At 54.9% G+C, this 12,044-nt stretch overlaps 1 protein-coding gene across 2 annotated transcripts in view; it reads left to right on the forward strand.

The window, feature by feature from the left end:
• The window catches only part of ARHGEF17 (Rho guanine nucleotide exchange factor 17), a 62,000-nt gene extending 50,293 nt beyond the window's left edge, over positions 1–11,707 (forward strand). The window contains exons 10-21 of one of the 2 annotated variants that reach the window (XM_001115376.5): positions 2,501–2,619; positions 3,001–3,214; positions 3,767–3,840; positions 4,714–4,913; positions 5,107–5,408; positions 5,878–6,127; positions 6,419–6,505; positions 6,846–6,913; positions 7,125–7,273; positions 8,065–8,239; positions 8,359–8,628; positions 10,200–11,707. In XM_001115376.5, the coding sequence (XP_001115376.3) occupies positions 2,501–2,619; positions 3,001–3,214; positions 3,767–3,840; positions 4,714–4,913; positions 5,107–5,408; positions 5,878–6,127; positions 6,419–6,505; positions 6,846–6,913; positions 7,125–7,273; positions 8,065–8,239; positions 8,359–8,628; positions 10,200–10,396 (2,105 nt within the window). In that variant the 3' untranslated portion in view covers positions 10,397–11,707. The remainder of the gene's footprint in view (positions 1–2,500; positions 2,620–3,000; positions 3,215–3,766; positions 3,841–4,713; positions 4,914–5,106; positions 5,409–5,877; positions 6,128–6,418; positions 6,506–6,845; positions 6,914–7,124; positions 7,274–8,064; positions 8,240–8,358; positions 8,629–10,199) is intronic. The other variant, XM_028833807.2, reaches the window with a different exon arrangement.
• Positions 11,708–12,044: the final 337 nt, after the last annotated feature.

The following is a 12,044-nucleotide window of genomic DNA, read 5'->3' on the forward strand; positions in this document are numbered from 1 at the left end:
GTGTTGGGGTCTTCCTCTGAGAAGCCTTCCTGGAGGGTCTGAGCTCCAGCCAGTCTGGCTGCTTGTCCAGCTGCTTTTCCACTTTTGGGCCTCACTTTCTCATCCAGTGCAAGGGGGCTGGCATGAAGGACCCAGTTGGCACCCATGGAGCCAGACAATCTGTCCATGCACACCGCCTTCCAACTGGGCAGGGACCTAGGCTGGCAGTGGGAGCTGGGTGGGGGTGGTGCACAGAGAGCAGCATCACTGTAATTAGCCATTGATTCATCTGTGCAAAATCATTTGAGCGCCTAATACTAGATGATGTTGCACTGTCTGGTTCAGCGGTTTCACACACAGGGAACAGACACTCGCTTGAGTTACTGCAAGCAAAGGGTCGATTGGAGCCATCCATGTTGTTTGGGGCTGAGACTGTTGAGAGCTGAGGCAACTTCCAGGAGCCGCTCCTCCTGTGGCGTCTGTCTTTCTTCCCTTCTTGCTGAGTCGACCCTGTTCTCACTGCTTTTAGCTTTCTGTTTCCTCATAACTCCTGTGATCAGACCCAGACTGGCTCCAGGCTCAGCTGGAGGGGAGCTCACCTGGAGCTTGGCCTTCAGGGTAACAGACGGGCTTGCCCGGCCCCTTGGTGAACCCAGGCCTGCCCCACTATGTAGGAGTACCACCTGATTATTACTCTAATTGGTCCAAGTCAATAGAATGACCACCTTTAAGTTAGGTGCCCACTCCTGGTCCAGTCAGCTGTGAGCAAGAATGGGACAGGGTCATATAGAAGAAAACACGGCTGCCCAGGTGGTGAGGGTTGGGATGGAACAGTTTCTGTCAAAAGGAGTAGATTGGCTTCGTCTCTTCAGGCTGCTTTAACAAAAATACCATAGACTGGGCAATTCATACATAAGAGGAATGTATTGCTCACAGTTCAGGAGGCTGGGAAGGCCAAGATGAGGGTGCCAGCAGAACTGCAAGGGGCCTGTGCCTCACAGAGGGTGCCTTCTATGTGTCCTCACTTGGTGGAAGGGGTGAACAAGCTCCTTCAGGCCCCTTTATCAGGGCACAAATCTCATTTCACAGTGGTTCCCCCCTCATGACCAGGTCACCTCCCAAAGGTCCGTCTCTTTTTTTTTTTTTTTTTTTTTGAGACAGAGTCTCACTGTGTTGCCAAGCCGGAGTGCAGTGGCGTGATCTCGGCTTACTGCAACCTCCGCCTCCCAGGTTCAAGCAATTCCCCTGCCTTACCCTCCCGAGTAGCTGGGACTACAGGGGTGCGCCACCACGCCTGGTTAATTTTTTTTTTTTTTTTTTTTTGTATTTTAGTAGAGACAGGGTTTCACCACATTGGCCAGGATGGTCTCGATCTCCTGACCTCGTGATCCACCCACCTCGGCCTCCCAAAGTGCTAGGATTACAGGTGTGAGCCACCGCGCCCGGCCAGGTCTGCCTCTTAATACCAACACACTCAGGATTCGATTTCAACTTGTGAGTGTTGCGGGGACACAAATATTCAGGTAACAGCAGAGCTGTTCCCAGCCTCGACTTGGCAGGAAAGACCACTGCCATCCACCCGGCACACACTCTTCTTCCCATAGACGTGGTGAGACAGCCTCCCTGTCCAGCGTGACTCCATCTTACAGTTACAAAGCGTGCCCTCCCCTCCTCAGCAGGCTGCCTCTCACCCCCATGGGGTTCCTGGTCACAGGGCCACTTCAGACAGGACTTGCCAGTCTCAGGATCCATGTCTTTAGTGCTGTCATGACCCGTCCAGGGACGCCTTACCATTCTGTAACCTGTGGCCCAAATACTAAATTTATATACACCAATAACACACTCTATAAACTAGATCAGAGAAAAACAGGAAAAGAAACTCATTTAGGAAAAAGCAAAAAGAAACTTCTTTTCCCTTGATTTCAAGACACATGTGTCCTGGCCCAAGGGTGGAGGGACAGCTCCATGTATGGACCACTGGTCCACAGTGTGCATCCCAAGCCTTGGGTTGAGGGTGGCAGGGCATCTGCAGGACCAGTCACTTGGCAGTGTTCAGGTATGGGATAGGACCACAGAAATCCAGGGCATCGTGCACTGCCCCCTCCTTTGTGGGGCGATGAGTGTCTTGGTCAGCACATTTGACTGCCTGGGGCTCTGTCTGCTCTGCCCCTGCTCCCATGGCAGGCTGCAGCGCCGCAGCAGTTCTGTGTCAGCCGGAGCCTGCGTATCGCAGAGCCAGCCACCATTTCATACTCCGTGCTCTCCCGGGAATTCTCCGTGGGCCTGACATCCTGCACGACATGGCTCTGAATCAGGCCCAGTCCCCAGCTCACAGGCCTGGGGTTCCTCTGGGAGCTGCCTATTAACTTTTTCCCCAAGAGTTTGGGGTTTCTATGCTCTCGGTTTGTCAGGCCTCTCCCCAGGCCCAGCTGCAGGCTGTGCAGTGAGGGAAGGAGAGTCTGTCCCAGCCTGACCTTGTCTGTCTCTGTATCTGTCCACGGCCTTCCTCTCTCCCCCCTAGGGGCATCCCAAGCCACCAATCGGGAGAACATCCAGAAGGCCATCAGTCGCCTTGATGAAGACCTCACCACCCTGGGCCAAATGAGCAAGCTCTCTGAGAGCCTCGGTTTCCCCCACCAGGTCTGTGCTCTCTACCCAAGGCTGGGGAGCCAGGGGGTGGGAGGCTTCTGACCCTATCTCAGAGATAGACAGCCCTGACATTTGCCTGGGGGAAGAGACGTTCCTTTCCCTCATCTGAAGGCAAAAATTGCAGCCTCCCTGCATATGGGGGAAGTAACATGTTCCAGGTCTGAGGGTGGAGACATAGCTGCATCCCCATCCGAGGGTGACAGAGGGCCCATCCCCCATCTGTCAAAGGAATCCAGGCCACCTCTTGGTCTGAGGGAGGAGACAATCCCGCTTGCTGTCTGAGGAGAGAGGCAGGTCTCCACACATTCTCAAGGGCAGGCGCAGGCTGTGGTGAGATGCTGGGGCCTGAAGCCTGGGCCCTCTTCCCCACAGAGCCTGGACGATGCACTGCGGGACCTCTCAGCTGCCATGCACCGGGACCTGTCAGAGAAGCAGGCACTGTGCTACGCGCTTTCCTTCCCGCCAACCAAGCTGGAGCTGTGCACCACTCGGCCCGAGGGCACTGACTCCTACATCTTTGAGTTCCCTCACCCTGATGCCCGCCTTGGTTTTGAACAGGCCTTTGATGAGGCCAAGAGGAAGCTGGGTAAGCCAAGGCACATGCTGGCCCTCTCCTCCTAGAGCCTCCAGGAAGGAGGCCAGAAGCATTTCACAGCTGTCTGTGACTTCAGGAGCCAGAACCACAGTGCCCTGTGCTCCAGCTCCACCTGGTGGGGAGGGGGGCTTCTGCAGTGAAACATCAGACTAAATAATAGCTGTGGCCTCCCTGACAGGGAGGGGATTCCATGGATAGGGTCTCACTGTCTGCTGGACCTGCCCCATAGTGGGCACCGATAGCCAGGACCCTCCATACCCTCCCTACACATACTCTGAGCAGGGCTAGATCAGGGAAAGCTATTGATCATGGTTCATGGCTTAGAAGATCCATAGAAACCTCTGGGTCTAACCCCAAGACAATACACCTGGGAAAAGATTGAGGCCAGGAGCGACTGCCTTATTCTAGTGTGGCTTGGATCAGGCCTCCTCCTAGAGAGACCCTGAGGGGCAGGGGAGGAAGGGGAATGGGGCAGGGGCAGGACCAGGGTGAGATAGATGCTGTGCTAAGCAGGGTCTGTCTGTCCATCCGTCTCCACTGCAGCATCCAGCAAAAGCTGTCTAGACCCTGAGTTCCTGAAGGCCATCCCCATCATGAAAACCCGCAGTGGCATGCAGGTATGTCTGCATCTGGGTCACGTGGGTGCACGTTTTCAAAGCCAGCAGGTGTTCATGAATTTTTATTTTGTGTATGACATTGTGTACATACCTTGAACATTACTATTGCTCCTTATGTCTTGGAAAATTCAGCTCTCTGTACGTGTGTGGGTGCTATATATGTATTACATGTATACATGTATATGGGTATGCTTCGTGCATATGAACAAAGGCTATATAAATGACGGGAAGTTGCTTCATTTATGTGCTTGTATGAGGTTGCATACATATGTACAGAGGTTACCAGCATCACATTTTTTCTATGCATGTATCCATGATTATATCCAGGGATATGTGTGTGTACATGTAGGCATGATGCCCGTATCCCATAGGCATGAGTACATTTGATGTGTAGAGGGTCACATGGGCAAGGCACGGTGGCTTACGTCTGTAATTCCAGTACTTTGTGAGGCCAAGTTAGGAGGATCACATGAACCCAAAAGTTCAAGACCAGTCTATGCAAGACCCTATCTCTACAAAAAATTTAAAAGTTATCCACGTTTAGTAGCGCGCCCCTGTGGTCCCAGTTACTCAGGAGGCTGAGGTGGGAGGATTGCTTGCGCCCTGGAGGTCAAAGCTGCAGTGAGTCATGAACCTACCACTGCACTCCAGCCTGGGAGACAGAGCAGAAACCAAAAACCTATCGCAAAAAAAAAAAAAAAAAGGGGTCCTGTGCCACGTGTATGTGTACGCGTGTGTAGAGGGGTGTATAGCGCATCCATACACACCCATGCAGGCCTGCCTCCCTCCATTCTGCCCGGGTTTCCCAGGAGTGGGGAATGCTGGCAGCAGTTCTGCCATTCACCTTCTCCTGTCCATTGGCGCCTCCTGCAGTTCTCCTGCGCGGCTCCCACCCTGAACAGCTGCCCGGAGCCCTCGCCTGAAGTGTGGGTCTGCAACAGCGACGGCTACGTGGGCCAGGTGTGCCTGCTGAGCCTGCGCGCCGAGCCGGACGTGGAGGCCTGCATCGCCGTCTGTTCCGCCCGCATCCTCTGCATCGGGGCGGTGCCCGGGCTGCAGCGTCGCTGCCACCGGTGAGGCCTGGGCTGCGGGATGGGCTGCACCGCGGGCCTGGGAGACCCAACCCCTGTCCCAGCACACGCTGAGGTCGCACCGGCGTGGTTGTGGGCAGGGCCTGGCGAGTGTGGGCGGGGTTGGTGGGCGTGTCCGCTAGCGGGGCCCTGTCTGGCTCGTAGCTGCTCTCATACTCACTCTCTTTTCTCGCAGGGAGCCTCCTCCGTCGCTGAGGAGTCCTTCAGAGACGGCACCGGAGCTCGCCGGGCCGGAGCTGGACGTCGAGGCCGCCGCGGACGAGGAAGCAGCGACGCTCGCGGAGCCTGGGCCACAGCCCTGCCTTCACATCTCCATTGCAGGCTCGGGCTTGGAGATGACGCCGGGCCTCGCCGAGGGTGACCCCCGCCCAGAGCTGGTGCCCTTTGACAGTGACTCTGATGATGAGTCTTCGCCCAGCCCCTCGGGGACGCTGCAGAGCCAGGCCAGCCGGTCCACCATCTCCTCCAGCTTTGGCAGTGAGCTTTGGCTATCTCCTCCAACTTGGCGCTGGCAGGCAGGGTGGACTGCTCGGAGAAGGGGGCGAGGAGGGATCAGTGTAGGGCAAAGGCATGGCGTCAGACCTCAGGATGTTAGCACACAGAGCAATGAGGGCAGGGGATGTGACACTGAGGATCCAGAGGACAGTGGGACAGTCAGGCGGGATCATGAAGACCCTGGAGCACTCAGCTAAGGAAGATGGGGTGGGGACCCACAGTGTGGCCACTGGGTCCAAGGGGGCCAGACGAGATCAAAGATTCTGTAGTGCTGAGCTGTCGGTGAGCAGAGCAGCAGGCTGGAGCAGATGCAGAGGCCTCGAGGATGGGGAGGAACATCTTCGAGAGGCCCTCTGGAGGGGCATGGCCAGGAGGGATGCATGGCCTAGAAAGATACCAGGTCCCAAGCCTGGCAGAGGGGGATGGAGCCAGAGACCTTTGTCTCCCTCAGATGAGGAGACCCCGAGTTCCAAGGAGGCCACAGCAGAGACCACCAGCTCAGAGGAGGAGCAGGAGCCAGGCTTCCTGCCACTGTCTGGCTCCTTTGGGCCTGGCGGTCCCTGCAGCACCAGCCCAATGGATGGGAGAGCCCTTCGCCGCTCCAGCCGCGGCTCCTTCACCCGGGGCAGCCTTGAGGACCTGCTGAGTGTTGACCCTGAGGCCTACCAGAGCTCCGTGTGGCTGGGCACTGAGGATGGCTGGTAGGGACAGGGGAGGGACTAGGGATACAGTGCCAGAACTCTGAGCTCCTTGCTCTGGAAATCATGTGGTCCCCTGGAGCTGAGGCAGGAGGGCTTTGGGTCACACCTCAGGGGTACTGCTAACCAGGGATGTCGGTGGGTCTGACAATCCCAGGGAGGCTGTGGGACCTCCGTACCTCGGGCAGGCACCCAGCATTGAAGACATGGTGCTGTGGGCAAAGAGGTGGAGGGATGACTCCAGGGGCTGGTGTGCCCCAAGCATTTGTCCCAGGTGCACACCCCGATCCACAGTGTCCACGTGTACCAGTCCTCCGACAGCATCCGTGACCGCAGGAACAGCATGAAGCTCCAGCACGCAGCCTCTGTGACCTGCATCTTGTAAGGCCCCAGGGTGGCCCTTCCTGTCTAGACTCTTCTCTGCCACACGTGCAGGCCTCCTTCTGTTCACCTGGGCCCCGTGCTCTACTGTCCCTCCTCTCTGTGGAGGCTTTGGAAGCCAGAGGCCTGGCCCCAGGCTAGCTGTGCCTCTTACACACTGTGTGAGCTCGGGAAAGTCACTCCCTTTTCTTAGCCTCAGGCAACCCCCACCTGGAGAACAATAGGTGGGAAGAGGTGGCCTCTTGGGAGCCATACCCATTCTATCTGTGGTTCCCCTGGTCCTGGGTAACCCACTTTGGCTGCCTGAACTCCCTTCCTCCTTCCTCTTTTCCCTACCCAGGTATCTGAATAACCAGGTGTTTGTGTCTCTGGCCAATGGAGACCTTGTGGTTTACCAAAGGGAAGCAGGTGAGTATCTGCTCTCCCCCACACCCTGCCCCTATCCCCTTACTGGTGTTGGGGCTGTCTCCTGGAGATATGGCTGTGGGCAACTCCCAGGCCCTCTCTGGGCCTTGGTGTCCTTGGTTATAAAGGGGAATGCTAACATCTCATTTCAGGGGAGACTGAGGCTCAAATTTAGAACTGGAGTGAATTTCCTGTTTTCTTTACCCTACTCCAGGCCATTTCTGGGACCCCCAGAACTTCAAATCAGTGACCTTGGGTGCCCAGGGGAGCCCCATCACCAAGATGGTGTCTGTGGGTGGGCGGCTGTGGTGTGGCTGCCAGAACCGAGTCCTTGTCCTGAGTCCTGACACGCTGCAGCTGGAGGTAGCAGGGGGTGGGGGGGATGGAATTGGTACCGTGGGATGAGCTGGGTCCGTGTGAGAGGGAGACGGAGACCATGGTGGGAGCATAAGCAGCATCCAGCAGTGGGCTAGGGCCTTCCTCTGACCACAGAGTGACGCTGGCCAGTCCCTGTCCTCCTTCGATCCTCATTTCTTCTCTAGCTGATGAGGAATACAGTAAGTGTCCCATATATATTAGGAATCTTATTCATCCTCCTGCCCACTCTATCTCTCAACTCAGGTTTTAGGGTCCTTTGGGGATAGGACAGGAGTCCTTCCTGATGTCAACATCCATTAGCATTAGACTCTGGCATTTAGTGCTGCACATGTCACTTGCACACATGTCAGAAGTATCCAGGGGCAACGGGTTCCCTTAATTTCCCTCTCACTTATTCCATTGTTGGCTGGGCAGGAGTCCAAAGCCCTGGGTTCAGGCCCCAGCTCTGTGACTGACTTGCTGTGTGACCTTTCCCTTCTAGGCTTCAGCTTCCCCACCTGTCCAGGGGGAGGCCAGTGACTGATTTTAAAATCCTTTAAGCATTGAAGTTCTCTGATCCTTAAATCACTCAAGTTTAATGGGGAAAGAGCACCTCCATTGTAATTCCTGAGAATTAAGTTGGGAGGCGCTGGTGAAACCAAGCTTTGAAAGGTTAATCAGACCAAGGACCAAACGCTAGTGTGAGTTGTAAGGGATGGACACTGGCAAAGCTCCAGGCTAGGGTGGGCCAAGGGAGGCAGGCCTGCAGTGACCCATCTTCTCCCTGCCTTCCCTAGCACACGTTTTACGTGGGTCAGGATTCAAGCCGCAGCGTGGCTTGCATGGTGGACTCCAGCCTGGGTGTGTGGGTGACGTTGAAAGGTAGCGCCCACGTGTGTCTCTACCATCCAGACACCTTTGAGCAGCTGGCAGAAGTAGACGTTACCCCTCCTGTGCACAGGATGCTGGCAGGTACTGAGCTCAAACTACCACAGCACCCTCCTTGGAGCCTTTCTGCCCGATCGTAGAGGAGGCTGAGGCTGAGCCAGGGCCCGAATTTGGCCCCAGCTGTGGTCTGTCTCCCACCCCAGGCTCGGATGCCATCATCCGGCAGCACAAGGCTGCCTGTCTGCGAATCACAGCGCTGCTGGTGTGTGAGGAGCTGCTGTGGGTGGGCACCAGTGCTGGTGTTGTCCTCACCATGCCCACCTCGCCCAGTACTGTCAGCTGCCCACGGGCACCACTCAGCCCCACAGGCCTTGGCCAGGGACACACCGGCCACGTCCGCTTCTTGGCCACAGTCCAGCTGCCAGATGGCTTCAACCTGCTCTGCCCAACCCCACCACCTGCCCCAGACACAGGTGGGTCAGTGCATCATACCCCAAGCCAGGGATCATGGACGTTTGGTTTAGGACTTCCCACTATCCTGCCAGAAGAGCTTTTGAGAGGGAGGAAAAGTGTCACATAGAGCTGGAGGTGGCATATATGACAGGAAATAGGCCATGGAAGTCCCCAAATGAAATCTAGGATAGTGTATATGTGTGTGTGTATTTGTGTGTGCACCTGCGTGTGTTGTGTGTATATAAAGGTCTGGCCAGAGAAATGTCATGGGAGACAGGGAGGGAACTATAACCTAAGAGGTAGAATATGTCACAAATAGAATATGTATATAGGAAATATGTCCTGTTGTATATATTTCCTATATACACCAGGAAATAGCACAGGACTAGAAATGATATATAGGGCAGGAAGTGGAATCAGAAAGTGATGCACAGAGCAGGAAATAGAAATAGCAACAGAAAACAACATAGAATGGCACTAGCACAGAAAATGGACTGAGAATTAGAAAGTGAAACAGCAGGGCATCAGGCGCGGTGGCTCACACCTTTGGGAGGACGAGATGGGAGGATTGCTTGAGCCCAGGAGTTCAAGACCAGCCTGGGCAACATGGTGAGACACCATCTCTACAAAAAATACAAAAAACAGCCAGGTGTGGTGGCACACACCTGTGGTTCCAGCTGCTCAGGAGGCTGAGCCCAGGGAAGTCGAGGCTGCAGTCAGCAGAGATTGGGCCACTGCACTCCAGCCTGGGTGACAGAGTGATACCCTGTCTCAAAAAAATAAAAATAAAAATATGGCCAGGCGTGGTGGCTGACACCTGTAATCCCAGCACTTTGAGAAGCTGAAGGGGGTGGATCATCTGAGGTCAGGAGTTCGAGACCAGCCTGGCCAACATGGTGAAACCCCATCTCTACTAAAACTACAAAAACTAGCTGAGTGTGGTGGCGGGCGCCTATAATCCCAGCTACTCGGGAGGCTGGGGCAGTGAGGCAGAGGTTGCAGTGAGCCAAGAGTGTGCCATTACACTCCAACCTGGGCGACAAGAGCGAAATTCCGTCTCAAAAAAAAAGTGAAACATCAGGAAATGAGGTACATCAGGAGGTCACAACCAGAAAAGTTTTGCTTTGGCAGGACAAGAAATGATATTCCCAAGAGGAAGTGGCCATGGAAGTCAGGAAGCAGTAAAGCCTCGGGTCAGGAGTTGTCTGGGTTCGCAGAAGATTTAAGCTACCTGGGAAAGGGCTGTTGGAAGTAGGAGGCTTATTTAATGCAAGGACATTGCATGCAGTAATCAAGAGAGAAAGTGGCGTCTTACAGGGCACTTACATTGTAAAAAGAAAAAAAAAGTGGTGTCACCTTGGGAAGTTATGTCACTCCTGACTAGAGATTACAGATAGGACATAAGAAGTCTGGCTGCCAAGAAGCGGGCATTCTTTCTAAATAACTTCCTAGCTAACAGAAAGTGGGATTCCACCATAGGAAGTGTGCACATCTTCCTTCCTATCTTCTGGGGTATGGGAATTCAGGCCCCGATGGGACACTGAAGCCTCCATTCGCCCCCAGGCTGACAGATCCTCCCCTCTGCCCCCAGGCCCCGAGAAGCTGCCATCACTGGAGCACCGGGACTCCCCTCGGCACCGAGGCCCCGCCTCAGCCAGGCCTAAAATGCTGGTTATCAGTGGAGGTGATGGCTATGAGGACTTCCGACTCAGCAGTGGGGGCGGCAGCAGCAGTGAGACTGTGGGCCGAGACGACAGCACAAACCACCTCCTCCTGTGGAGGGTGTGACCCTGTCTGCTGTGGCCCAGGACTCGCTCGCCCACCTGCCCTCGGCCTGCTTGCCTCTTCCTAGCCCACACGCAGACTTTGACCAGGAGTGTCCGGCCAGGGGCACACGTGTGTCTGCGTGGGCTCTGCCTTGTCTTCACAGAAGCATTCCTGATAGAACACCCACTGACCAGCCAGGCCATGGCTTCTCCCAACCCTCTGGCTGCCTCCGTGCTCCCAGTCATGATCTGGTGGGGGACATGTGGGCTGACCAGGACCTCTGACCCTGGAGCTTCTACCAAAGACACAGCCGGGTCTGGACCCCATGGGGCTGGGGAGGGCCATGTGCAATATTTGGAGGGTTTTCTAGAGGGCAGCAGGAAGGCTGGGGAATTCCCCATGTACAGTATTTATGTTCCTTTTTAGATGTGTACCTTCCCAAGTACTTATTTATGCAGTGACCTGGTGACCTGGGGTGGGGGTGACTTGAGGAAATGACATGAGGAAAGGAAACCTATTCCTGCCCTGGGGACAACCCTGGGACTCTAACCAAGCCTTCCTGGAGAAACCCACGCGCCCCTGAGCCCCATTCCATTCATACAGGCACATGTACGCACACTGCATGTCCAAGGCGCTAAGCATTGCCCGTTGACGTAAACTTTCCAGGGCCTGCCTGATTGGGTTGCCCTCAGTCCTCTAGATCAAGATGCTGACTATTAGGGGGCAGTGATTGCCATCTGGGGACCTGCTAGGCTTTGTCATTTCCCAGTTTGTTGGTGGTGCCTTTAGTGGTTCCCTAATTTGGGAACACTGATGGGGCCTTGGACAGGGCTTTCTCTCAGGTAGGAGAAATGGGCCCGTGATCTCCTCACAGTCGCCCCCAGTCCTTGGCCCTGCTTCCCTGTGTCTCATGCACTGGCACATATGGTCACCTTGGAGGGCAGACCTAGGAGCCCCTCACTCTGACCACTGAATCCATCTCCACACCCCTCCTGCCAAGGGAAGCCCCTTCAGGAAGGACCCCCCAAAGCTGAAGGGCTGAATGTAGCCTCTTCAATAGAGAAGGCTTCCACTTGAGAGCAGCCTCTGCCTGACCCCCTGGAATGCAGGGAGCCACTCTGACCCTCAGCCCCCTCGCTTCTTCAGCTAAAACTCCAAAGGTTTGGTTTCAGATGGGGTTTGTTTTGTTCTGTTTGGTTTTGGTTTTCTTTGGGGTGGGTGGGTCATTGTGTTCTTAGATTATGTTTCTCTTGCTACCAAACAGTCATGTATTAACTCTCTTTGGATGATGAAGTTTAAAGAGTCAATAAATAGAAACACCAGATGACTGCATTGGTGGCCACAGTGGCCTTCTGTCAGCAACCTCAGGGCTCAGTCTCCCTGGCCACATGGGCCTTCCGACGTCCACACACTTGAGAAGAAGAGAGGCCTTGGAGACCCAGAAGAGTGCTGGACAGCGAGGTTGCCACGATTTGCTGTGTTACCCTGGGCAGGTGTCTGGGCTGCAGTTTCCTCATCAGGAAAATAAAGGGGTTGTACTAGTCCAGTGCTTTGTAACCAGGGTTACATGGTAGAATCCTTGCAGATGACATGTAGATGTGGAAACATGATACATAAATTATTTACGTATTAATCAAGACCTTCTGAGTCAGTGGGCCTGGACGGAGCT

This window comes from Macaca mulatta, chromosome 14 (assembly GCF_049350105.2).
Source record: "Macaca mulatta isolate MMU2019108-1 chromosome 14, T2T-MMU8v2.0, whole genome shotgun sequence".
NCBI classification, from domain to species: domain Eukaryota; kingdom Metazoa; phylum Chordata; class Mammalia; order Primates; family Cercopithecidae; genus Macaca; species Macaca mulatta.